The 27813-nt window shown below is 41.9% G+C and overlaps 1 protein-coding gene across 1 annotated transcript; it reads right to left on the reverse strand.

Moving 5' to 3' along the window:
* Positions 1 to 679: 679 nt before the first annotated feature.
* Positions 680 to 25551, reverse strand: atf6 (activating transcription factor 6). Its single transcript, XM_068743250.1, has 16 exons — positions 25372 to 25551; positions 24447 to 24523; positions 23948 to 24026; positions 23391 to 23488; positions 22553 to 22676; positions 22132 to 22335; positions 20892 to 21061; positions 15921 to 16106; positions 15718 to 15809; positions 14529 to 14672; positions 12768 to 12863; positions 12566 to 12668; positions 11858 to 11928; positions 9661 to 9772; positions 7417 to 7501; positions 680 to 2222 (listed from the first exon to the last, which is right to left on the reverse strand). The coding sequence occupies exons 1-16, from the start codon at positions 25469 to 25471 to the stop codon at positions 2026 to 2028; spliced, it is 1938 nt and encodes a 645-aa protein (XP_068599351.1). The 5' UTR covers positions 25472 to 25551; the 3' UTR covers positions 680 to 2025.
* Positions 25552 to 27813: the final 2262 nt, after the last annotated feature.

Here is a 27813-nt window from a genome sequence, read left to right on the forward strand (position 1 = left end):
TCATCATATAGGCTGTTCTGAAAAGACTGGGAATTTTGAAAACACTAGCAGTGGTTAAAGTGGCTTCAGATGGAAAAGAAAGGACAAGAAAATACTCAATATCTCCTGAAAGGTTATCTTCAGTGAAGACAATTGACGTTGTCTTTGTTTATCGCAAGTCTTGTTAGTTTCATATCTGAGAAAATTTAAATGTAAAAATTCATAAAATACCCCAAATCCAAAAGAAACCTCTAAACTTTACAGGAGATAAGTGTATTTCATTTAAAATATTCAGCTTCATATTTAATACAGTACCACTTTAGTACTTCACTATTGTGTGTAGAAAGTTATTACAAATATTAAAGCGTTTTTGAGTTGTGCTCCGTTAACAAAGCCAAACGCCAGAATGAGCTTCAAAGCTCTGTGGATTTTTGCTCCAGAAAAGAAAGGAGACAGACGGGTGGATGGAGCAGAGTCCTGCATCCACCCTCCTCACTTTGTGGTGAAAAAAGATTTGAAGAGTCAAGCCTCTAATTTACTGTTATTGGATGTAAATTGTGTTATTGTGTGTGGGGGGGGGGGGGGGGGGGATCCACAGCAACAGACCACTATGACTAAAAAAAATAAATAAGAGTGCAGTTACCTACAGGATTTCCCCCAACAGCCCAAATGATGCACACAAATGCCTATAATTACAGAAAACCAAGTGTTTATTGTGGTTTATGCACAATAGAATACAAAAAACCCCTAAAAAGTTCTTAACTCTCCTTTTGCATTGTCCTTTCAATCAGTATTGTTTTTATGTGACAGCATTGCAATGAATGAATCATTTTTGAAACACAACACACACAAATGACCTGCTCTAAGAAAACACAGGCAAAACAGCTGACCAACATTTACTGGGATCCGTCACGCCAACATCTCCTGCACAATCACAGAAAAAAAACAAAAAATAAAGCACCCACAGAAGTATTAAACCCAAATTTGATGATACATAACATCTGATTTCCTAATCATTTTATGCATAATATGTAGTAAAAAATATCTTACACATTACTTTCTAAGCCGGCATTTAAACCCATAACTGTTTTTTTTCAGAATTCTGGATTCAGTGCAAAATATAAATAAAACAAATTAGGTGCAGATAATTCACATAAAATAAAATAATCCCCCCAGTTGAAAGTTTAATATAGGCTTAAGCGCCCCAAATAAAAGTGCAGTTTAGCCAATGGGTGAGAAAGTCAGGACTGAAAGTGTTTTTCACCAGTGTTATCGCTCTTTTTAGATCAACAGTTCATCAAAAGTTCAGGTTTCACATTTGATAAAGATAAATGTTTCTGCGACAGAAGCTCCACCCAGAATTCTGACACCAAACAAATCTCCAGACCACTCAGATTCATGACATACGGTACTTCTTTCCAAAATTCCACTACTTATTATTTTATATTTACATTTTAATTTCTGAAGTCAATTAGCATAAACAAGTACCAACAAAGCATAATCAGACAGATATGGAACTAAAAACGATTAAACCTTGACAGGAGCTCGTCAACCTCCTGACACTTCTTCATCAGTACAAAGCTCAAACACGACACTCAAAGTCTTGAGATTAATGGAAACCAGTCGGCAACATGGCGGTTTTCTTCACAAATCACCTGCCTTAAGCCGGTTTGTTTGGAACCTTGCTGCTCGGACTTAAATGTAAAACAGCAGACTAAAGGAGAGTAAAAAAATATTTGTGTTAGGATGGGGTGACTCAGGGCTCAATGCTTCGTCCCTACCAATAAGCAATTAGCCTTGGGTGGAGTGTTTGGGGATACAGGGAGAAGTCAGGGCTGCAACATAAGGCGCTAACCTAATATATCAGCTCTGATGCTGACAGTTGGAACTTCTCTTCTAAGGCAATGACTCAATTTTATTTAAATTTATATCACAGTTATGAAGTCAATGGACACTAGATTTTAAATAAGCATTATCACGTAAAAAAATGTGAGGTCTGTTTGTCTTCATAGATTTTGTTATAAATACAGCCGCCTTCAGGGGAAATCAAGCAGAGCCCATTAGCACACCGACAGGGGGGGTTGCCTGGTTGTCCGTCTGCGAGTGCTGGTAGAACCGGTCAGTGTCGTTGACCCGGAGCAAGGGTGGAACGGTGGAGGACCTGATGTGGAGGATCCTGGTATCTGTTACCTCACAGTCAATCTGCATCATCACCTCATAGTCTTTGTCCCTTATGATGCTTTCTGTAACGACAGAAGAGGAAGCAGAAGATTTTAAGTTGTTGACGCATCAATAAATACATTTTTGTTCGGAATCCATTTATGTGTTTGTTGTACTCAAGCTTTTATCACATATAGGTCTCTCAAAAGATGATTTATCATCACCCATATGGACTGCTGTCGCATTTTGTTTTCAGAAAGAGATGACAAACATATTTTGGGAGCATAAAGGTTTGGGTTAGGGTTCAAGGCAATCGCGGGGGGGGGGCTAAGGCCGCTCTGGCCTGGAAAGCCCTGAATGATATGAAGAAGGTCTGGAAGTCCAAAATAAGACGGGAACTTTAGGTTTTCAAGGTCAGCCGTAGAAGCCATACCGAGAGCTGGGCAATGAATGCCACCGCTGAGAAGTCCCGAGATGATTCCGACACTCGCATGATAAGAGTCATTGTAAACACCAGCTGGAGGGACAACATCCCACGGAGAGTTTGGAGACCTGCCGACAGTTTCAGACCTGTAGAAGGTGGGGGGCCTGCTGGCCACTGTCATAGGCATCTTTTGATGCCGCCTGCATGTCAAAGCGAGAAGTAGTAGTAAGATCAGGTCAGATAACAGGTGGAGTCGGGATGAGAGTCACAGGCTGTATTTCTCCTTGATAGAGATGAACGAAGCAGCTCAAAACAAGAGCAGGACACACGAATCGGACAAGATAAAGCAAACTGACACAGCAATCAGATCAGGATCCTTTAAGTCTCTTGGTGAGTTCAGAAAAGAGAAGATTCTTTGGCACAATTACAGGACAGGAAGTGATTGATGCAGATGAGTCAGGCTATTGTGTGTGGACAGACCTCAGAGACTGAACTCAGTGCAGATGGTGTACAAGGCCAGAAAGGCAAAGTTCAATATCAGACTCATTCTGACCAACAAAGTAATTACTCAGGCTTTATCTTGGGATATGCAAGCTTGGATCAAGATGCTGGACTTGAGACAAATGGTGTGGTTCGTGGCTTCTGGCCTCTGAAAGCCTAAATTTGCTCAATCTGGGGGAGGAACATCCTCGAAACTAAACACGCATTCAAAAGTCTGTGTTAGAAAAATACTTTTAACATCATGCTGAGGGATCCTTGGCATATTTACATTAACAGACACCTTCAAAACTCAGGGCTTCCTTTATATGTGCCTGAAAGATGATAACATTCCCCATATGGACTGCTCTCGTATATGACCCAGAAGTGGAGCTGTACACGTCTTTAAAATGCCTGAGGGGGCTGCAAGTTGTTTAAAAGCTGTCGTCTTTTTCCTGCCACCTGCTCAAGGCATCAGCTTCTTCAGCTGCATTTCCATAGACGGCAGTTGCGAGATTATCAGAATGTAGCTTACAGATACAAAAGCTCCTTCTGCAACTGGAAGATTCCACAGATGTTCTTATTATTACATCACGTGTCGATGCAGTGCTAAAATTATGACTTCATCGGCTGATGAAATCTCCTCTCCTGCACCTGCAGTGACAATAGAACGTTTTAAACGGACATCTCTGGAAATCATCTTCCAGGTTAAGAGTTTGCTCTTTGTCGACTTCAAATTGGGCTTGTGGCCTGACGCAGAACTGGGAAAGTTATTCGCTGTGTAGCTCCACAAAGTGGATGAGATCAGAGCTCCAAAGCTCCCCCCCCCCCCCCCCCCTCGACTCAAGGTCCTGTCCTGCGGTTCACTTCAAAATAAATGGCTCTAACATCACCATCGCTTAGACGGAGGATGAATGGAAATATTGCAAAATCATGATGGGTGTAAAGAAAAGTTACTTAAGTAATGAATGCGTGAAGGAGCAAAGCAAGGGCAAGTTTGAATGTGGAGCAGATACTGTATGCAGCGATGGCCAGGAGGCAGCAGTCTTGGCTAGAGAAATCTCCCTGTGGATTTCCGGGTGCCAGAGTTCGTACGGCCTTTAAAAGTTGGCTTTATTTAACCATAAGTAATCGTTTATTTGACCGATTTGTGCATGTTTAAGTTACAAGTCATTTGTTTTGAGATGGTCATCTGTTACCCCTTGATGAAATTATTATACCCCCATAATCATTGTCAAAGTTACCAATAATTACAAAAACAATAACGCTGCAATTTTGAGCCCTGAACTCTAAACTGAAGGCCCAATGATTACCTAAAATCACAAAGGCATGTAAACTCTACTCCGCCAGCCTGAGCAGCAGAAAGCACAAGGCCCTTCTTCAAACAGCAGCTCTTTGAAGTGGACGGTCCACGTGGTCGCCGTCCTCCTTCTACCGGTGCAATCCGGAGATCCTCCAGACACCATGAGCTGGCGTGTGCCGATAAAACCCCGAAGCCGTACAACGCACATCTGAGGAAACCTGAGAACGCATCTCAGGAGGACGGTCATGACAGGAGCTTTTGTGTATCGCACAAAGGAAGCAATTCATTCCTGATGTAATCAAAAAACATTCCAAGACATAATTTCAGTCAGGGAAAACAAACGTGGGTTCATTCATTCATTCATTTTCCAACCGCTTTGTCCGTTATCGGCTTGCGGGCCAAGCTGGAGCTTATCTCAGCAGTCAATGGGCGAGAGGCGGAGTACACCCTGGACAAGCCGCCAGTTTATCGCAGGGCAACACAGAGACAGACAATCAGCCACACACACACTCACACCTACGGGCAATATAGCATCACCAACCCGCCTAAGATGCATGTTTTTGGAGGTGGGAGGAAGCTGGAGAACCCGGAGAGAACCCACGCAGACACGGGGAGAACATGCAAACTCCTCACAGAAAGGCCACAAGTCGGATTCCAACCCGCAACCTCCTTGCTGTGAGGCCACCGGGCCGCGCCGGATGTCCATTAGTCAATTCATGAATTTACTATGCTAAAGATGCTAGAGAAACATGCTCGTAATGATTATCTTTAAAGCGTGTTCTCTATATCCAATGTCAGTGGGACAGCTGAGACAGGTGGGACAGGTGGGACAAGAGCAATCAATAACGGCTTAATTCCATGGTGGTAAAGGAGGAAATGTAAAAACATTAGGATTAATCCTCTGGGGATCCTGAATGGGATGGACTAATAGGGAACATTTTCTAAGTGACCTTAGATAACCAAATAATGTATTTAACTTGCTGTAACTTCTTCCAGTTCAGTGAATTGTGCTCGTGTGCAATGCATGCAGTTGACAGAGTTTGTTTTAGCTGTTTTACATAAAAGTAAATAATCAAACATTTGTTGTGCACGGATGATCTCAACCGGCTCTTGCCACGCAAGGGTTAAACCGTTGGGTCGAGTAAACACCTCCTCAGAGTCCTGCCGAGGACGTTTGCTGAGACAGTTTTGGCGTCCAACTTCTTCGCTGGAGTGCAGCTGCGTTCTGAGGCCCCGGTGAAAGCCGCCTGTCCGTTGCAGTGCCCTTGTATAGTTCAGTCTCATAGTAAAAAAAAAAAAATAGAACGTCCTACAGTCCATCCACCTGAAAATGATGTAATATCCAAAATATTACTCCAACCCCTGTGCTACTATTACAATCAGTGCATTGTTAAATACAGTATCCCGTCCTTATGAGGGGCCGCCGCACAGCCAGGTGCAATTTCAGACAGCCATGGCTGTCAAGGTCAAGTAACTTCCACAGCGCCCCTGAAACGTGGCCATGCAGTGAGACAGAAACGGAAGACAGTCTCCATCTTTGCCGTCGATCCATCTCCTCCAGATGAAAACCATTTAGTGAACAGAGGAGGAAGGCATTCCAAAGGGACAGCAGCAGCGGGGAGCTGGAAAGAATTACACCCCCCCCCCCCCTCCTCCTCCTTTGGAGCAATCCTGCCTCATAAAAAGGACAGTGTTTCGGCTTTTCCCGGGGGGGGTAGGGGGGGGGGGGGTACCACCTAGCTAAATATGTATGCTTGTCCTTAATCACGTCGATGTTTCAAACTAAAACAGCATATATTTGAAATGCTACATGAAACCTGTCATGAGACATGGGGATTTAAATGTAGAAGGATGGGGGGGGGGGGGGGGGGGGCTGAGTGCTGTGCCAATGAAGGATCACCAATGACCTTTAGATATTTTGGCTGTCAGGTCAACAAAGAGAAGCCGTTATGATATAGATGCAGACATCCTTTATGGATCATCAGATCAATTGAAGACTCTTATTTCAGACTAAAGCATCAATAATCTTTCTAGATCTGATATCTTCCCCTTTGAATGCAAACTTAATTGAAAAGGAGGTTTTGGATTTCACTATTTACACCGATTTCAATCTAAACCGGCACGGCACTTCACATTCCTCACTGACAAGACAAACCAAGAGCGACGTTTATCTTCATCAATCTTCCTCTTTGACACCGCTCTCTCAGGAAAAAAATAAAAACGATTTCCCAACGGCCATACCTTCCCTGCTGAGTAAGAGGTTCATATTCCACTGACTCACTGCTCTCAGTCTTGATTCAAATGCTAATCAGATCTGCTGTTGGCCTGTAGTCACAGGCAAAACGGGGAAAGACAGCAGACACACATATACGGGGTAAAAATGCTGCGTTAACATCCAACAACAACAACACCCTGCATAAATACAATCCCATCGGAGTAGGCGTCCTTTCATTTCACGGTCCTGCAGGACTTTGTGAACAATAAAGACACGTCGATAATTTAGTCTGCAGAAAACTATTTCCACTGAAATGACCTGACTTTGACATGCCGTGTCAGTAATACGACAGATTTAAGGGCCGTGGGGAAAAGGCTATGATGAGCTCACGGAATCAAAAACATTTATACTTAAATTATTTCTCAAAAAAGAAACATGGGAACAAATTTGCCAAAGAATGGCCAAGGCCTTTCTTTTTTTTCCCAGTAAAGTGTTGAGATACTGAGGAGTATCTCATCGACATCTTTTTTTCTCTCTCTCTAAGGGCGAAACGAGACGTTAAAGAAAGAGTTTTGTTCCAAAATGTTTGTATTTTATTGTTTAACAGACACTCCCGTTGCAAGAATGTCGATTATGCAAATGAAGAAAGGATCCAAATCACCACAAGGGTTCTTTTTTTGGTCCCTGAAGTAATTCTAGTGTCTTTGATCCCAAGTAATCTAATCTTGAGTGTGTGTGTGTGTGTGGGGGGGGGGGGGGGGGGGGGGGGGGTCTTTCTGAATGCAAGATTGCCTCTCATCTGTTACATTATTTTGAGTGACCAAACTCCCCGTGTCGTGTCTGTGCTGCACTACATACCATTTATATTCATGGCTGGCAAAACCAGAGACATCTTAGGTCGACTTCCTTTGTTGTGGCGGGTGGCAGGAAGCAAAAGATGATCCTGAAACAAAAAGAGAAATCAAGAAGAAAAAGGTAACTAGAATGAAAGGAGACATAACAACTGTAAATCCTTTGCACATTTCTGTCTAGGAACTGCATTCCGTTGCCTAGTTGTTGTACATGGCAATAAAGTTGAACCTAACCTAACCTCAGACGTGCTGCGGTGAAGAGGAATGCTAACATGCAAACACAAGTGTGACACACACAAGCAACCACAACAATGGTTGTTAAGCTATAGTTTAAAAAACACATTCGAAAGCTACGACTTAAGTCATTTAACTGTGTCCCCCGTTGTCTTCTCAATGCCTAATGAGTTTTATTAAAATGGCATTCAAATCTTGCATCAGCTGAGGAGAAACCGCGTCTATGTCCAGCTAGGGCAAAGGACTTGGCGTGAGATATAAGATTGGAGTCATGAAATGCTAAACAGAATCTGGCTAACTGTTTGGAGGGTAGTAGGAAAACAGAAATCATGTTACCAACATGCTTGTGACGCTGACAGAACAGCTGCAGCTGCCGTGACAACGAGCGAGTTTTCCTCAAACCTCACGGGATACGCTCCATAATGAAAGCAGCCAGTGTTTCCACCACCTCCACCCCAACGCGCGCTTACATAAAGCCGCAGGTGTTGAAACAACAAGTGCAGCACGACCACAAAATGACAAGAGTCGTAGCAGTTTCACATTTTTGGCCTTGTAATGTTTTCCACTGTCGCACCTCGGTTCACACTCAAAGCCATCGGCGGCGATGTTTGCGACGTCAGCCCGATCACGCCCATCGCCGGCAGACAGTGACCTCAACGGACGGTGAGGGCCGTTATGAAATCTTTTTTTTTTTGCAGAGAGGGACAAAAGTCCAATTTGGTAGGGATTGGCTTTAAACTCTCAACAAATTCCAAATTTAATCCACAGCTTTGGCAGTCTTGTAATAAGATCATACTGGCTGTAACAAAAAAATAAAATAAAGCACGCCCTTTTCCTGTCAAACACACACACACACACACCCACACCCTGAAACCCAGGAAACAAAATACATGCAAATAAACTGAGAAAAACTGACAATGGTCTGCAGGAAATAAAAGTTCACGCCGAGTAATCTGGTCCTCCAATCATCTGCAAGACGTAATTATCAATCATTGATTACTCCGATATTTCCCACTTATTAAAACCAGGACAAATTAACGTCAGCCTTTAAGGACTAAGGTTGAACTTGTGATATTTTCCTTTGGTTTCATGTGAGCAAGTCAAGAGAATGCAGACAAAGTAAGAACTATTGGAAATGAATCAACTGGAGGAAATCTGCTTTTGTGCTTTTTCCAGTTGTAAACATGTCCTTGTCTCGTCTTGATATAAAAACACAATGTGCATTTTGGTGGCCAACACAAGCAATTGTAACTTGTGCTATAAGGTAAAGACATGATATTTATAGAGCAAGCAAACAATGTATAGTTAATGAGCCTGACATGTTCACATCAAAATGATCTAAGCAGGAAAATGTATCACAGAGGCTCTTTCCAAGAAGCACCATGACGTGTACCGTGAAACACCCTAAGCGCTCACACAACACAAAGCCAATGGAGATTGAAGGATGGGACTTGGCCTGCAACCCCCCACCCCCCCTGGGTTCACCATTGTTCTTGTTGTTAGCATGTCAACTCTGAGCCAAACGTTTGTGACTTGCTTGGTGACGAGAGGTCTTGATCTTTGACCATGGGCTTCAACCCCCCCGCCCCGCTGAGTAAGCTGTAGGAAGGATTTAAAGGCTTAAATATCCAGTGCATGCAGAGGTGATGAGTGTCACATGATGGAATTCATTTTCGCTGAATATATTGTCCAAAGCAAACCTTATCAAGAGAGAAAATGAAAAACGGGTTCAGAGTCTGAAATATGGGGGAAATGACCAAATGAGTAAAGATGCAGCTGATTTACTAAAATCAGAATTAAGCATAATAAATAAATAACTCTGTAATCTACGCAATCATTTTCTCACTTTTCAATGACAGTTTAGGGGAAACAACGGGCACAGAAAATGAAATCATCATGTCTCAGCAGCTTCATCTGTGGAAAAACATTGATAGAAATCTCCTTTCAAGTTACTACTTCATGCGATCAAATGAAACCTGTCAAATCAGCGTGAGGGACCAGAGAAGCTGAAACTCACTCTGCGGAAAGACACGACGTAGAACGTATCGCCGCGGCGGTGGAGCTCATCGAAGAAGTCACTGTATGTGTGGCGAGGGGCGTAGTATACCTGCAGCTCCCTGCCAGGACTCCTGTTGACAAACAGCAGCGAGAAAAACGTCTTCAACATGTTGAACTTCAGATTTTTATCAATGCGCCGATATTTTATACGTCGATCTGTTAAACCCCGAGACAGATTAAATCACTTTCTGCTCTGGTATTAGATCATTCAATCATCAGAAGAAGCAGAATCAAATTATATAGGATATAGGATTTAAAATTATATGAAAATAATTTTCATTGAATTTTGACACACAAATTAGTTTGTTTTCTCAAATATGAAAATTTGCTTCTTTCTAACAGATTGGATATAAAAAAAAAAGTATTGAAGCATTGATAGTCAGAGACAGGAGGATGTACACCTAAATAAAACCAGAAGCCCCTCGTGTGACGCTCAACACTGAATTGATGTCCTGCAGAGAAGAACTGGTGAAACATCCATCTTTTCTCCCGTAGCTATAAATCTTTCATAGCCTTCATAGATTTACACCTGGAACTGTTTTAGCAGCTGAACAACTATGGAAGTAATTCAGTCAAAGATGAGCTACATCAAACTCATTTTCTCCAAGGGCCACATTAGCATTATGTTTGCCCTCCATAGGCCAAATGTAAACTGTAACACAGTAAAAAATGAAACTAAATGTAATGTCATTTAATGTAAAATAAATGTAACTACTCCTTAACATGCTGTTAAATAACTATTTCATTTTTTATTTAACTCTTCAGTAATTACAATAAAATATTCAGTTTTGATATCACGTTTTTAAAAGGTTGTAACTTAAAAATTGTTAGAGATAAAGCCATACTGTAAATGAGAAAAATCATAAGTATGAACCAAAGTTTGTAATGGGAATAAATTAACACAACTAATAATGTGGAAAAGTTCCATTCAAATGCAATCATCACGCAGGAACAAAGATAATCAATACAAAATCAAAGCAAAACCAAAAAACCACCACCTTGTCTTGTCATGGACATGCGCAAACCAAAAAAACCAACCAAAGTGGGCAAGATAAAGAACATTCACCGAGTAAATGCCGCGGAAAAGACGGGACTTTCAGGATCAGAACTGGACAGCTCCATATGTAGCCGACTACATATGGAGCTGTCCAGGGCTGATCCTGAGCTCCATATGTAGCCGTGATCAACATTTCAGCACATGCTGGAAAAAACAAAAAAGTTCAAATAACTTTCAATAGTCACCACCAGCCGATTATTCATTTCCTGACTGCAGCGTGTTGCTATTGTTGTTGCCATGTTGCTGATTTTTTCCATTTGAACAGTTCACTACTTAAGTTACAAACATATTCAATTGAATAGTTGTAAAAATATATGGATAGATTATTGCTGTTATTATAAATCATTTCAATTGATCAGGTTATGAAAACCACACTACTCCATCAATCAATAATCAAACTTATTCAAGTAAATAATATTAAATAATAAATAAAGAAAAATATCATCCAATACAAGTTATGGCATTAACTTTGTTCAAAACTCTTTTGTCACAGTTGAGAGGGGCAGAACTGCAGAACAACCAACAAATGTGGGCTGATGTGTGACAGATGCAACATTTTACAAAAACAAATGTCTGCACACAGCTCTCGCGGGCTACAAGAAATGACTTGGAGGGCCACATTTGGCCCCTGGGCCTTGAGTTTGACACATGTGAGCTACATAATGCAGTGAAGTAAAAAAAGAAAACAATTTGCCCAAACTAAACTAAATCAGAAAATGTCAGATTGCAAAATATAATTGGGGTTAAAGATCAAACAAATAAATAAAATAAAAATTGGCAAATAGATGTATTTCATATTACATTTCCATTTTAAGACCCGCTGGTCAAACCCAACTTTAAAACAATGAAACTTCCCATTTGGTACATCTGCAGGTGGTTTTTTTTGCAGCTTCTCGCTGACAATAAGCACACCAGAGTGCAGATTACAGCTCCCCGGTTTTAGTGTTTTACAACATAAGCAGCCTACATTTGTTCTGCAATCACCAACCAGTTCCTTTCCCTGTAGTTGTCTGAGAATAATTAAAGCAGCCTGTAAAATTTGACAGGGCATTTTAGAAACAAACTAAAATCTGAAAACGTGTCAGAAAGTTTTACTCACTTTTCTGCAGTAGATTCTGTGTATTGGACAGTCACGATCTGGGCACGCTCTGCCGCTTTGTCATCAGTTTTCTGGAAATATTAGAGAACTATGACTCTCTCACTGCCATAGCAAACTCTGGGCAAATGTATTGATTTCTTTCCAAGCAGACACATTTCTGTGCAACCTTACAATGTTTACAGTGAGCAACATTAGGAAGTTTCTCATGTTAAAACACTAAGAAGGATTGTGTGTGTGTGTGTGTTTGTGTGCAGGTGTAAAACAGCTCAATACTAGTGTGAAATAAACACATCTACATTTCTATTTATAGTAAAATGAAGAATGGGTATAAGCGCACTCTGCAGCTCCTAGTGGATTAGAATTACCGTGACACATTTGGGGGGGGCGATATGGAAAAATAGGCAGGGGGCACTAATCCTGCAGCTCCCCTCTGAGTAATGTGTTGACTTTCTCAGGACTGCCGGATTAAACTCACCCCAATAAGGAGAAATGAGGTGCAGAATAAGGGGAGGTGTAAAAGTAGGTGAAACAGTGGTGAAGGAGAGGCTTTGTTCCGTCAAGAAATCCTTTATGCTAAAATGTATAGCCTAAAATACAAGCAATGTTTAATCTGCACTCGTAGATTGCAAACACTTTACATCACTTTAAATTTCACGCGGCCCATTTGACATGTTTTTCGTTTGGTCAGAACCCGCTGCTGTGACTTACCAGAATGGTCCTGGAGCGTTTGTGGTTGCTGTTACTCGTGTGCCTGGATTTGGTCTGCTGCACTTCATGGCGGTGGACCCAACCCCGCAGTTCATAGGCCAACCTGCCAACCAACCAGTGTCAGACGTTTCCCGAACTTTGCTAACACCTGAGGTGATCTTATGCAAACGTAGGCCTTCGCATTAAAGAGTTCATCCCTTACTCTAAGCACTTTGTCCTGTTTATAGGAGGCTGACAGGAAGGAGGCGGTTTGAGGAAGATGGGATCTTTTACCAACATCAGGGCTTTGTCCTCAAATCTGCAACACAAGCAGACAGCGGGTGTTACATGATGCGAAGAGCGCTTAACGGTACAAGGCCGTCGAAGATACCCTCAATTCGACAAGACTTTCATTATGAAAATCTATGAAAGCAAACTGAAAGCCAACAAGGAGCTCAATGAAGGAGAAACAGCCAGAGCGTTCTGAACACTGCGAAGGAATGTTACACCAAGAGAAAGAAAGTATGACATAAATATGGGGACAGTTATGTTTTCAATTTCACTGGATATGAATATGTTTTATCTGCCCTGAGTTTAAGCTGTCAGAGTTTTCATGCCTTAATGCAGTGCAGGGATTCTGAAACAATACATCCCCACACGCCCCTTTAAATCACGCTCCAACCGATCAAACGTGACTTTAGGGAACTGAACAACTGCATTCAGTCTGATAATGAGTAACACAGATGGAACTGGGAGGGCACAGGGTGAAAGCGTATGCCTCCACGAACAATCCCAATTAAACCCAAATGCCAATGTGAGTCACCGAAAGAGTTCTTTTAAAGAAAGTGAGAACAAAAATCATGGATCCACCTGATTATCCGTATTTACTGCAGAATTCAACAGTTCCATTGCGTGGCAAATGTCCTGCACTTTCAACTTTTAAATTAATTTGCCACTTTGTGAGAGTTAAATAATAAAAACACTGAACAGAGCCCATCTCCTCGCGGAAGTGACAGAAATTCCCGGTTGAGGCCTTTTAGCTTGATGCACTTCAAATTTGAAGATTTATTCCAAAGCTAGAAATATTCAAGAGAGAAGCAAATTTACACTCATTTAAAATGTAACAGGTTCTTCCTTAATACACGTTCAAACATTCTATTAACTTAATCAAAGTCATCTTTGCTTAATAGATGGAAATAGTGGAAAAAAGCCTCTCATTATGTTGAAGAATTTAAAAAAAAAAAAAAACAATGTTTATCCAAACCCTTAATCTGGAACAAGGTGAAAGTTGCATGGATTCTATTTGCCTTACACCTCCATCACATTTGATGAAAATCCAGATCAAATCTATCACCTCCATGGAGGTGAGCAGATAAGTCATTGCTGTGTGAGTGCCCCCCCCACACACACACACAGTAACCTTTCTTCATAAATTCGTCCTCTTTGTAAAAGCTAATGTGTTCCTACGTGTGACAAGGGAACACGATACTACATCTGAGTGGTTTGCATTAACATGGAACACAGATCTGACAAAACACAGGCTGACAGTGTCACACAGAATTTAGATGCTGTGACCACCATGCAAAACATTTCCAGGACACGGGGGGGGGGGGGGGTGTCCAGGTAATATACCAAACAAGAATGTTATTTTTATAATTTACAAGTGAGACTGCGGGGCCCCTGCTGTATTTTTATAAAAGAAAAGAAAACATATAACCCTTTAGACAAACAAACTGTTACTGCAAAATAAATCTGGATGTCAAACAAGGTCTGACCCTAATTACCCACCTTGTTACTCAAAGCTTAACGGCCAGCCAACGTATGAGAGGCCTGAAACACAGGCGTCCAGGCTGAGCAGGCGTGCTCACACACACACACAGTCATGAGCTTTACCAGCCCAGACCGAGCCCAGGAACAGGTGCGTCCCAACCCAGCGACATGGAGTCGCGTTTTGACGTGTGTGTGTGTGTGTTGAGTTCATTACCTGTCTGCAATCTCAGAGGGGCCACTGCGGAGCAGATCAGGGCCCATCTCAACCTCGGTTTCTGCTTCGGAGGAGAAATCCAGCAGGTGTCGGCCGCTTTGATGTGTGGAATAAACGTCCTGCTTAGAGCTGCCCTGAAACAGACTGAATAAACAGAAGACAGGTGAGATGAGGAAGAAAGAGGTGGACGCAGTCCAGCGCATCAGGACAGAGGGAAACAAACTGAAAAGGAAGATTTGGTCCTGGACTGACAATGACTGCTGGATTCCAAAGGCCTTCTGCCTTTTTAGCAACAAGTAGAATCTCATCTGTAACCTATACTTAATAACCCCAAAGCACAGTGGGGCGCACACTTGCAAAAATGTCCAGCCTCTATCACTGGGTGGTTCTTTCCTTCTCAAAGGGATCTGACCTCTCAAGCAGGCATATTTCACATTCCAAAGGAGAACGCTGACACGAAACACACAGAAGTGAGCGCAGGTTCCGCCACACACTTAAGTCACTGTGAACACCACTGAAGTCACAAAAAGCTCATTCTTTCACGGGACTAAAAGAAACTGTGATCTTAACGCTGTAGGGGACGACCGTGAGAACGCGTTCCCGGGAACACGTCGATTTTCAAAGACAACAAGTCGATGCTTGCATCTTCATAGAGAAAGTTATTCCCGCGAGGGAAGAAACATTTTTTAAAACGTGAGAACTGATCATTGCGGTTGGAGAAGAAATCTCTGCTTGTGGAATTGCACAATCTCTCCATCTGCCAAACTGGGTGGAATCAGCAAACTTTCCACGGGTCAGTATCACAGGACTTATCTTCATTTAACACCAGAATAAATAATACTAATACGGGGTTAAAAATGAGCAAATGTTTGATACTTTAGCATCCTGAAATGATTTTCTCTTTACACTCGCCAGTGGTAAATGTTTGATTTCCTCCGCTGTCCCCGAGCCCTGAGACTCACACACCCGTTCACCAGTCTCACAGTTCCATCAACTCTGGCAGCAACAACAGAGAAATGGAACAAACGCACAAGAAACACTTGGCAGGGACGAACTCTTAGTCAGCAGTTTGCACCGTCCATGAAACGCCAGACTACATTATTCTCATTCTAAACTCTTAAATAGACACATATCCTTAAAGACATGCAGCGGGAGCTCCACTGTTAGAACTTGTGGATCATATGCTCACCCCATCGGTCCGACATTAAGCAGAAGGAACACCAAAACGGCAAAGAGACACACAGCTCTTCTTTTGGGGGCCTTTGCATTTAGTGTTGTGTTCTGCAGGAAAGGAAGGAGAATTCATTCTCAGGGCTTGCATTTGAATTTTCTCAGTATGCAGAGCCAAAGTTTGCAGCGTAGGCCGCGTGGACACGGCTTCTAGCCTCTCACCTCGCACAGCAGACCCTCCAGCTGTCGCTTGAGATGACCGTTCTCAAACTTCAGAACCTCATTCTCAGACAGAGCCACTTTCAGGCGACCTTCCAGAGACAGCAAGTACTCCTTCTTCTTTTTCCGAGAGAGTGACGCCGACTCCCGATTCTTGATCATGCGCTGCTGCTTCTGGGCTATCTTCGACTGGAGCAACACGGGGACAAGGACAGAGGCAGAGGCTTGATTTATTCCTTGCGACAAGTCATGTCTTTCATCACACGTGGATGTATCACAGATGCAATTAGAAGGCTTGATTAGTCGCCTACTGGGTTGTATATCATAAGTTCCACTCGCTAGTGTGACATTTTGTTTATGTAAAAGCTCAGTGGTGTAAAAAAAAAAAAAAAGTGCAATCGTTTTTTGGTGAAACCAACCAAACAAATGTCAAAAAGACAATTAGTGTTCATAATTAGCACGGTCTGCACATTCCATATTTGATAAATATACTATACTATGCAGCATATGCCGATGCAGAGAGTCGACTGTGTCATACTAAGAGGGAAAACCCCGGTGCTCCGGTTTAGAACAGAGACTGAATAATAAACATTGTAAAGCTGTGTCGTAAGGTTAACGACACCTCCGCAACAAATCGTCCCTTTAAGATGGCCCTCAGGTGCACGTGATTGAGATTCTGGGTGGAAATGTTTACACTAGCATCCTCTGAGAAGTCCAGAGGTCATGTGCCATGCCTCTGTTATGCATGGGGGGGGGGTGTTTATAGAGTGTGTCATGCTTTGAAAATGGATTCACGTCTGAAACACATAAACACAGAGACGCAGCATATGGCAGACGACGGCAATGATCAAAAAAAAACAGTCGTCAATAGACTATAATCAGCATTTTTTTTTTTTTGCATAGAAATGTTGCAATGTTTATCCCCTGTTTATTGTTTAAATTCAAACATAAACAAAGTAAAAAACAAACACATTAATGAATAAATAAATAATAGGAGCAGATGGGTTTCAATAAGGATTAGCCAATGAGATTTATTCCACTCGAAACAAAACAAAGCTTTGCACACAAATAGAAATGATCTTGATTATAACCGATAGCAAATGAATATGGCCAGCAGCTGTGGTGATGATCCAAACACCTTCATGCACCAAACGCCCCCCCACAGCAACCCACCCACTGCCCCTCTCCATATGCAAACATCAGGACTCGCCTCTAAGACCCTGGAGTTACTAGTCCCACTGGTGATTAAGTTATTTGGAGCCCTGTATTTGTATTCTGTCTCCTGAGAACCCCCCCCCCCCCCGGTCTCCCAGTCCAGATCTGGGAGCAGTGCCACTATCCCAAGCCTGGGAACGCTGCAAATAAGCAGTTACCAGTGGCGTGGAGAGCAAGGGGAACAAATCACCACCAGCATGAGGCTGAGGATGAAGGCAAAATGTTTTCGTTTCCTCAATTCGCCTCCCTTCAACAGATGGAAACCTGACTGGTGCAAACAGTCGCTGCTCCTGAGGTGTCTACACGTCCTTTCAGTATCTAAGGGTTACAGCAGAAGAAGAGTAGAATAATGCGCTGACCTATCATTGCATTGCAGGAGCCACATAGTGTTGCATATCCCTTAAATATGTATTCATTTATCTACATGTATATCTGCATTTAAAAATACACCTGTTGCTGTGCTGAAACTGCATTCAGCACTGTTCACACGGAGACACAGAGCAAAAGGAAGGGAGCATGTAGTTCCAGTTGGCTGATGTCTTGCAGCTGTTTTGCCACTGTGGTGTTCAGGACCGTTAGTGGCAAACCTGGTATGTTTACAAGACAATCTCGTAAATGAACAAAGCTCCTGGTTGGAGATGATGCTCAAAGTGCCTTTAAAACTGCATTCTTTCCAGTAGCATGCAAAGAGAACTCTATTGTGACAGAACTGCCACTTTGAAGTTTGAGTCTGAAATACAAAACGATGCAGCCGTGGAGCCGACATCCAGTTCCGTAATAAAAGTCAGTGCTTCGGACAAAAACAACCAGACTCTGAGACAAAAGCACAAGAAGAAAGTCAAGAGTACTGGAATGATTCAGATTTTTAAAACGGAGGATCGACATTGATGAATCCTGAACAACCGAATGTCTTGTTTCTGAGCCGAGATGGTTTCAATCACAAGTCCCTCACAAAGCTGTTTCTCTTTATAGCAGCTGACCAGTCCCAGGAGAGGAAAGCATCCCACAATGCTTTGCAGGGTCTTCTTCTGTCAATCCATCACTTGTTGTAATATGATTATACAATCCCAGGATGGTCTATTTTCCAGCCTACAAAACACACACACACACTTGTGTATTTGCAGTAACCCAATCCCTGATGGATGTTTACAGCTGTCATGTTACACACCTGTCTGAAGCCTGTTATCTGTGAGCCGCCGTTACACACCCAGGCTTATGTAGGTTAACTACAGTGTGAAAGGACAGCACAGTGATCTACATGAACAGCTGACATTAATGTTCCATCTCCAACGTGCATTTCATGCACGTGCACCCTTCCACTGCCGTGGGATAGCCAAACCACAGGGTGGTTAAAAAGTGAACACAGATGCAGCAGGCCCAAACACGAGCACCACACACAGCATGACGCGCATCAAGAGTTTCTCGGTGGGGTCACAGAAACAAGTGTTTCAAATGAATGTGAAAATAAAGAAAATCAAGCTAAAGGCAACAGCATAGGTACAATATCAATGCATAAGAAAACACACAAAAAGAACGCTAAATGTAGTCGATCGAAAGAGTTGAAATGAATTAAAAGGGAATAGCTGATCTAATATTAAAAATGAAACAGGCCGTTTCATTTTTAGGAATTAAAAGGAGATCTCAGCTCCAATCACAACATCTTATTTCCCCTCACAATTACCGTGAATAAGCCCTCCCACTTAATAACCTATTGTAACTTTATTGACCTGGTTGGCTTTACAAATGGCTGAGAGGCACGTTTGTTTTGGCCCGTGGGGGTGTGGAATCCTTTGTACGTTTGACTCAAGTGCTGGTGTGAAAAGTGTTTGGTTAATTTTGCCCTTGAAAAACGGCCAAGTTCCTCTCAGGGCCTTTTCAAAGCTGACTATTATTACAGTCAGAGGTCAACCATTGCTATTCATGATCCACAACCAGTTGTGAAAGTTAAGTTGAGGTTAGTCATACCAAACATCTGACGGAAACATTGTTAGTGTTAAAAAGAAATGGAGCCGATTGGTGAAGCTGACATTAACCATGACTTGTGTTTCTCTGTCAGAGTAACGATTATTGCCATCAGATGATAAAAAACTGAACATATGAATTCATTTTTTTTTTGACATGCAACTATAACCACAGATGATTTAGGAGACATTCCACAAATGTGACACGCATGCTTCCCTCCCTAATTAAAAAAGCTGCTCTCGTGAACACTGGCGTATTCTTGTAACTGCTCTGCCACGTCTGAGCGAGGTGGCAACGAAAAAAGAAAGAACAAAGCAAGAAGAAAAACATACATAAGAGGAGAGAGAACTGTTGCACTGGAGGTCGAAGCGTGGAAAAACACTGAGGTCGCTGAAAGGCACAGCATCGCTCTGACAGTTCAGAAAAGCAGAAACAGTATTAGCATTTTATTCAAGTAACAAAGAGAAAAGAACATTCCGGAAACACGGGCCAACAAAATAGCTCCAGGTTTCTGAAATAACGTCCAACTCTCCCAACCTAACTAAGAACAGCCGTGTGCACGAAAGTTAGGAAGCTTTTCTTAGGAGAGCTCAAACTGAACATCAACAAAATGAAATACATTTCAACTTAATTTTCTTTCAATCGCTGAAACAGTCCCTTCTGCACTTAACAGAGTGCTCCGTCCTGTCCTGATCCGTCTTTAGACAGACCTACAAGATGCCTTTGTGTTAACGTTCTACTTTAGCCGTGTAATCTCATCACTGCGGTTGTCTTGACAACAACACATGGATTTATACACCCTCTGTCATTCACAGGGGGGTGAGTAATGTCATTCTGAAGCAATTTTCCAACTTCCACTTTATTTACATAATGTTGTTGTCGTTTCCTTTTCTAAATTGTATTAAAATAAGAGGAGGCATCCTTTTATTACAAACAATCATTGAACTGGATCTTCTTGTTGGCATTGAATGAAGATCAACTTAATAGTTCAGAAGAGGAGTGTCGTTTGCATCTTCATAGTCTGACATGACCAATTCTATCATTTGATTTCAGTGTTTAAAAAAGTAAAACACATTCACCTTCAATACATTTTCATAAATTAAAAATCCATATAATTTTTACTTCAATGGTGTTTTCCAGTTTTAAATAGAAATGAAGGGTAGCTAGCGGTTTGTGACATGGACGGAATACCACGAGGGATCAGATCAGAGTTTTTATTGGACGGAATCCAGCCCTTGTTTTAAGAGGGCAACAGCAAAATCATATGAACAAGTGTGAGCATGCCCATGCTACTTCACAAAGGCCTTCAGATATATGCATGTACACGCATGCAACGAAACACGATTCTTTGTCTCAATTTTATCTTCAATTTTATTACTAGTTAGGCCTTATAACATCAGAGTTTATAATAAAAAATCCCCAAATTGAAGGGAACCAGAAGATGTGTGTGCACGGCGAGTAACACCCCCACTATTGGACTTTAAACCAAAACAGGTGAAATGTCAATGAATTCTGTCTTGAGATGCTGATAGATAATACGCTGACTTACACAGACAACCCTCTATGACCAGCTGTGAAAGGCCTAAAAAGAAAAGGAAAATACTCTTCCGCTGGCAGCAGATGAATCGCTATCAAAGGAATCACAGTTAGTGAGTAATGTACGCACAGGCAGAATGTGCAGGGACATCGCTGACTGACAGCCGTCCTCTACGAGATGTAGGGATTCGGATCCTGAAAGTTCTCGACTCGCCGTTGGTACGGAACTTGTGTTTGTGGCAGAGAGTGGACGGGACTCACATCGTCGTCCGATGAAGGGCTGCCCAGTGCGACAGAGACCACCGGAGGAGCCATGGCAGGGAGCGGCCTCTCCTGTGTGAGCGTTGACATGGTAACCACATTGCCGGTGATGGCCCGCGGTGACTGTATCTGCAGCACCTGACTGGGCTGAGACAGCACTATGGGATGTCCTGACAAGGAGACACAAACAGACATTTTCTAATTATAGTCTCAGCCATACTATAACAGTATTTTTACTATATGATTAAAGTTGACGATGATTATCCGTCTCCCAGTCTGTTGTTATGCTTCCATTTATCTTCTAACCTCACATTTGTTTTGCCATCGACAGAAAAAAATATCACGTTAATATTCTGTAAAAGATAGATGACGCATCAGCCGGCTGTTGAAATAGTCTGCTGCAGGTAGTTTAGTACAACTGACCACTGGTGACCTACTGTAACCCCTCAGCTTTATCAGGGGCCTCTGTGTTTGAAGATGCTTCGCATCAAACCTCTGGTATCAAACACCCACATTCCACGCTGAGAGCTGTGCGTTTTATCTGCGAGGGCGCACGTGCACATGCTTGTGTGCCCGCATTCAAAATGGACAATGGCTTGAAAGACAGAGAAAAATATATAGAAAAACCTGAAGAAAGAGTAGAGTAGAGTAGAGCGCCACCTTCCCCTGATTGTGACAGGGACCCTCCCTCACATTGACCCGGCGACCCTCACCTCTAACACTAAACAGCCCGTCAGCGCTGATCGTGTAGAGGCCTTTGGAAGTTTTAATAAGGAATCTGTGCGGCGCAAAAGCTGCATCCTGAGTCCTTAACGTCGCAAGAAGAATGAAACTCAAGAGAAATGAAATGCATAAACTACAGGATGCCAACTTATATATATCGTATATAACTAGTTTTTTTTTTTAATCATATATTCAAAACTGATTCCCAAGGGTGTTTTTTTAATTACATTTTTACTCACTTTTTAATGTCAGATTTACTTCTGATTATTTCAACACGTCAGTGAGAACTGAATGACAGAGAACAAAAACTAAGGTTAGAGCGCCACCTGCTAGTCAAACAACCAAATTACCGTCTAAGCGCAAAGGACGACCAAATAGTTTGGAAATGTCCTACCCCTTTACTAACAGCATGCCACCCGCAGAGAGAAAGGATCTACAAAATAAGATGATGAAAACAGTGTCTGCATTTCCATACGGTGCATTTCTGTTGCAAAACAGCATGACTATGAGATCTGACCTCGAGGGTGCGCTGGTTGGATGCTGACTGGCACTGGTTTGACCACAGGCAGCACGGTGGCCTGCAGGGGCTGGATGATGATCGTCTTGGCCTGCAGGGGAGCTGCTGCTTGAGCCAAGGGCACGGCTGTAATCAGCGGCTTTGGCTTAATAGAAACCTTCGGGCCAGTCTGAATCGGTCTCTTTACCGTCTGAGCTCGTTTCCCTGCTGTGTGTCAGGGAATGGGGTGGGAAGGAAGAAGAACAAGAAATCTCAGGTGAGATCATTTGTATTGACATTTATTTCTGAAAAATGTCCATTCCTGCCATCTGAGTATTCTGCAAGCCCAGAGGGTGGCGCGAAACCTCCCATGTTTTTTTGCTCAAAGAAGGAAGTAGAAATGGCAGCTGAATCAGCAGCAGTGCAGCAGAGGCTGCCTCACCTTGTGCGGTCTGGCTTGTCCTCTTTGGAGCTTTCTTGGCTGGTGGTGAAAGTACAGTAAAGCCGCGGGAGTCTGAGAAGACTGTAACAGGAGAGAGCTGCGACCGAGGGGACAGGGCTTCATCCTGGATGTGGAAGCAGAGGAGACTTACGTCCATTAGACGTTACACTTTTTCTAGCAAACTGAAGGGTTTCAGGGTCATCCAAATGAAATGTTACACAAAACCTATGAAACTACTCTGGCTCTTAAAAGCGAGCTGTGTCTTTACCGCACATCAATCATTAACAATTCCATCTGATGAAATGGGACCACTGCTTTCTCACCCCAGCCTCTCATAATATTATGGTGTAAAATACGAACAGCGTGTCCTTGGAAATACTGAAAGGCTCCAGTCAATAAACAAATGTGTCCTTGGATCCAGTCAAGGTGACGCAGTTAGCAGGATGCTGTGCCTGGACAAAGTAGTAACCTTTGCCCTTGTTTTGACACACAGTGAAAACATCTGCCTGTTAAATTATGCTAATGTGTTTGAAATTGTCAGCACCTTTTATTTAACGAGGGGGCAGAGCACACATCAGACGAGCAGTGAATTATTGGCGTGACAAGGCGTTTGAGGTTTTTGTTAATAAGTGTCCCAAGTGTGTGTGTCTGTGTGTCACTGTCCAAATGCAGGGAGCAGCTGTCAGTATTTGGACACCATCTGGATGAATACAGCAGCCCACCCAAAGGGGGGCGTGTATAAATACTTACAACAAATAAGGATTTTAGAATTTGCATTGGAAATATAAGTCAACTGATGAAAAGTGAGAAGGACAAAGAGTTGAAAACAGCGGCTCACTTGTAAGGAGTAAGGGGACAGTACTTCCTCCGAGGAAGGAGAGGGGACCGAGCTCAGGGTGTGGGCAGGTGACAGAGAGTCCACGCTCACCTCGCCATCTGGACAACAAGGACACATAAATGTTTAATGTATTCACATTTACATCAGCAGAACGTTGTGATGTACTATCCCTGTGCATTTCAAACTCCTCACTGAAGGCATTTCCTTTATCACTTCACCATCAATAAGGATAATTACATGCCTAATTTATAAACTACACATGCTGTTTTAGCAATCCCACCATAAAGCAGGCATGCAAACATTGGAAAAAACAAATTGAACCTCTTCAAGATGTATTTGGTCATTTTATTTTTCAAGACATATTGCACAATTTATAAATATTCCACTTATGTGTGAATTTAAAGTTGCTTGTAGTAAAAGTGTGTAGCTAACAAGTATCTACGGCTATAATTAAATCTTAATACCAAATACATACAAATACATTTTTTTATTACAGTTATGAATATCTAGCGCTGAAATGGAATAGCCATGTTCCAAACATGCTACAATGCGTGTACCTGTGTAGATGCTGCAGGTGTCTACTGCATTCCAAGGAGGTATGTCAATGTCAAAGTCCAGGTCTGGACCCCCACTGGCCTGACAAACCAAACAAAACGTTTCAACAATAGTTAAATAATAATTTTAATGCAGCCTGTAGAAACACAAAGAACGTCTGCTTAACGTTTATTGCAATGTGCGTGCAATTAACTTTACTTTCTTCAGAGTTATGTATTTTTGCTAAGTTATTATATTCCAGAAATTAGGTGGATCAGTATTCAGAACACTGAGGAGTGTTTAAAAGGTCAGTCAATAAGATGCTTGAAACTATTCCTGAACAAATTGTGTGTGATTTGATTTGCTGCTTTCCTGTATCACATGTCGTGACATAATAGATCGCATTACCATAACATTTCATCAAACTGACTTAATGCAGCTGTATGGGATCAAATGTAACGATAAAAGAAAAATACTCTTTAGGTCAAATAATTGCAAATATGTCATATTTGTGAGACTCACATAGGCAACATGTTTCAGTGTTTCTAGAAGCTCATCTGCATCTCCCAGGCTGTCCAGCTCATCAAACAGGCTAATGTCTGCGTCATAAGAAAACAGAATGCAATTAAAATGACTTTACAATGTTCAAACACACAAACTCCCTGAGCAGACCCTCGGACAAATGTGAGCAATATCATAACAATACATTTTATGTTGAACGCACTTTATATTTGAAAGCAAATCTCAAAGTGCACAAGAGTATAAAAAAACCCATAAAAACAAGAGAGAAAATCAACAAATAAAACAGAGAAAATTAACATTCAAAGGAGGTATGACATTTGTTTTTCTAAACAAGTATACAGAAGAGGAAAGTTAACTGTGGATGATAAGTATATATATTTTTTATTTATATATGATAGTATTTTATGGTTTATTAATGCAAGTATTTATGTTGAATATTTGGCTATTTAAATTGAATAATAGGGTAGACATTTTTTGTAAATAAGTATTCCACTTCTCCCTACTCCTTTTTTGAACTATGATGAATTCAAACGTGTTTCTTTTATCTTCAATTCAGGTTGGATTTTGTTTTTGTGCGCAGCGGAGAGATTTTCGCTGCGCTAAGACCGCATCAGCAGTGCGTAATTACGCACGAGCGCAGCTTAGAGGGAGCGTTGCGCTCTCCTCCTACACATGCCTTTTAATATCACAAAATTAATGAAACAAGTGTGGAAAATCACTGACACATTTATTATTGCAGAAGATTACGTCATGCGCAGCTACCTAATGCTAACGACGTTAGCTTCCTGGTGGATGAAAACACGACCTAGCCGCCGTATACAAGAGTGATACAAAAGACGGCCGCACTTCATTATTGACAAATGCGAACTTAAGCATGCGCGTAAACTTCAGCGTTGGCTCAGGATGACTTTACGCGGACTCTCACCCCACTCTCCTCCCTGGTCGATGGAGGTGAAGCCCGTCTCACTGTCCACCGCGGGATCGCGCAGGTAACGCTCCATGTCTACCGGTAAGTCGGACGACATCCTCCTTTGAATTCATCAGTGACTTGTCTCGGAGAAACGAGCAGCGTTTAACCCCCGGCTCATACGACTGTTCTCCGGGCTGCTTGGTGTGACACTTCCCGGTCGGACGCAAGAAGATACACGTATGAGTTTAGCGTGAAACTACGGGTGCCGCCGAGGGACCAGGAGCGCGAATGGAACAGCGTTGGATTGTGCGAGTTCCTTGTAAGCGGCGATGCCGAATCAGACCGCTTGGCGACGCAATAGTACTGCAGGCGCAGCTGGAACGTCAATGGACCTTTGAATTACTAAAAATGCTAAAAATTAAATTCAATAAGGACGCCACAGCTAAACAAAAGCAACTCTTGTACTACAGTCTTTAGTTCTGTAAACGCCTTTATAGACCGATAAAAAGCCAACAACAAATATCCAATAAACATAAAAAAAATGTTCCAAAGAGATTTGCTGTTCGTGCTTTAATGTATTTAACAACAGTGAATTAACTCTATCAATATTATGACCCCTGGGAGGAGTTGTAAAGTGTTGCAATAAGCTTCTGAATGTCTTAATGATGAAAACTTAATGAAAACTTAATGATGTTGAAATATTGTGTTGTTTTCTCAAAATACAAGAGCAGGTCTTGTTTTTGTTTTATTCTTATTTTGCAGAGACCTCATGAGCAGGCACTTGGCATGCAGTGGTGATGAAAACAAAAGTGGTTCAACTGCTATAGTTCACACTGATGGGACAGATCCTCTAGGATGGGTATTAAAATAAGAATAATTGCCTCTTAGCCTGGTGAAGATAGTTTTGAAGCATTGTGTAGTTTCAGTATCTCATCTATCATGCTACTGAAAGGACAGGCGAGTCTGAGGATCGTGATGGCAAGTGATGCTTCCATAAGGTCTATTTATGTCTGACGTTGCAATTTTGCTGTGATTTGTACTTGAGAGTCATGACAGGTAGGGTAATCATCAGGCTTTGAACTGTACTGAGCCTTTCACAAGTATCTTCTTCTTCTTCCTCCTCCTCTTTCGGCTTGTCCCATCAGGGGTCGCTACAACAAATCAACATTATAGTTGTTTGCGTGCTTAATTCTGACAAAGTTTTACGCCGGATGCTATTTCTGCTGCATTTATCCGGGCTTGGGACAAGCTCAAGTGAGACACTACCCGTGTTACCTCTGAGGCTGCATTAGGGCCTTTCACAAGTATAAAGCCTCTAAATAAAGTCATGTATAAATAACCAGGGCTCACTGAATAAATAAGGGGGTAAAACGTATTTATACAATTCTAAAACCTTTATTAAATAAAAGACAGACAGAAAACAACAATGCATAGGCAATTATCTAAAAGAAAACCAGAAAATATATAGAAAATGAACAGGAAACAGTTACATAATATCTTTAGTGACTCCATACGAATTATATCGCCTCCATGAAAAAATAACATCTGACAGAAACAGTCCACCACAAAATATGCATGTTTGAAAGTCATTGGTGCTTGTCAGGCAAAAGCTGCATATTTAAAGACATTTGAAATTTGCATTATGGTAAGTAGTCAAGTGTTGTTTTATGTAAATCTCAGTATTTCTCTACCCAGTTTGGACTATTCTCTCTGAAATCTGTCAGATATAAATTGTGAGGGTTTTTTAAATAGCACAAAGACAGCAGTAAGTGACATGGTGTGCTAAAAAATCAGTAATCCCACATGGGCATTTCAGGTTTTAGAGAGATTAGCCTGAGGTTGTCCATCTGATTCCCTCTTGTATTGGTTCAGCTCCATTCTGAGAAGACAAACCCCCCAGCTTGTCTCAACTTATTAGAGCAAGGTAAAGACTGATGTCGAGGTCAGCCATCTGGCCGGAGTCTGGGCTCCACCTATAGCATAAAACCTAATCAACAAATGTAAACAATCTTATTTCAGGAATCACTGGTATGTATCGTATATTGTCTATGCACTCTTTATATGTACAGTGTTGCTATGCAACTTGCTGAAATTAAACGTTGCCTTATAGCACAAAGTCAGACACAGTGTCTTGAAGAAATAATCCTCAGTCTGGCTCTATTGAGTGGCCTTATGACAATGTAATCAGTGTCTGCCATGGACGATGCCTTGATTATATTTATTGATTGTTTGTAAGCTTATCAGATCAAGACATTAGAGGCAGCATTAAGGGGTTAACCTGAGTGTGTTCATGAAGTGCGTCGGTGGGCAATGGCGAAATTATCATCTGTTCCTGGAAACATTCCAAACATTTCCTGGAAATTTCATGAACAGTTTGCAACTTTTTGAGTTATGTTACTGACAGACAAAACAAATGGACGAACAAACAAGTCAACACCAGTGATTACATAACCTCGG

The sequence above is a fragment of the Brachionichthys hirsutus genome, chromosome 9 (genome assembly GCF_040956055.1).
Source record: "Brachionichthys hirsutus isolate HB-005 chromosome 9, CSIRO-AGI_Bhir_v1, whole genome shotgun sequence".
In the NCBI taxonomy this organism is placed as follows: Eukaryota; Metazoa; Chordata; class Actinopteri; order Lophiiformes; family Brachionichthyidae; genus Brachionichthys; species Brachionichthys hirsutus.

Bases quoted from the DNA above. Each gene is read 5' to 3' on its own strand.
- atf6 (XM_068743250.1), bottom strand. From the start codon at position 25,471: ATGTCGTCCGACTTACCGGTAGACATGGAGCGTTACCTGCGCGATCCC. The intron at 21,062-22,131 runs GTCAGATCTCAT...TCTCCTTGTCAG, and splicing joins CCAACCAGCGCACCCTCGAG to GACATCCCATAGTGCTGTCT. The intron at 11,929-12,565 runs GTAAGTCACAGC...TAATATTTCCAG, and splicing joins AACGCTCCAGGACCATTCTG to AAAACTGATGACAAAGCGGC.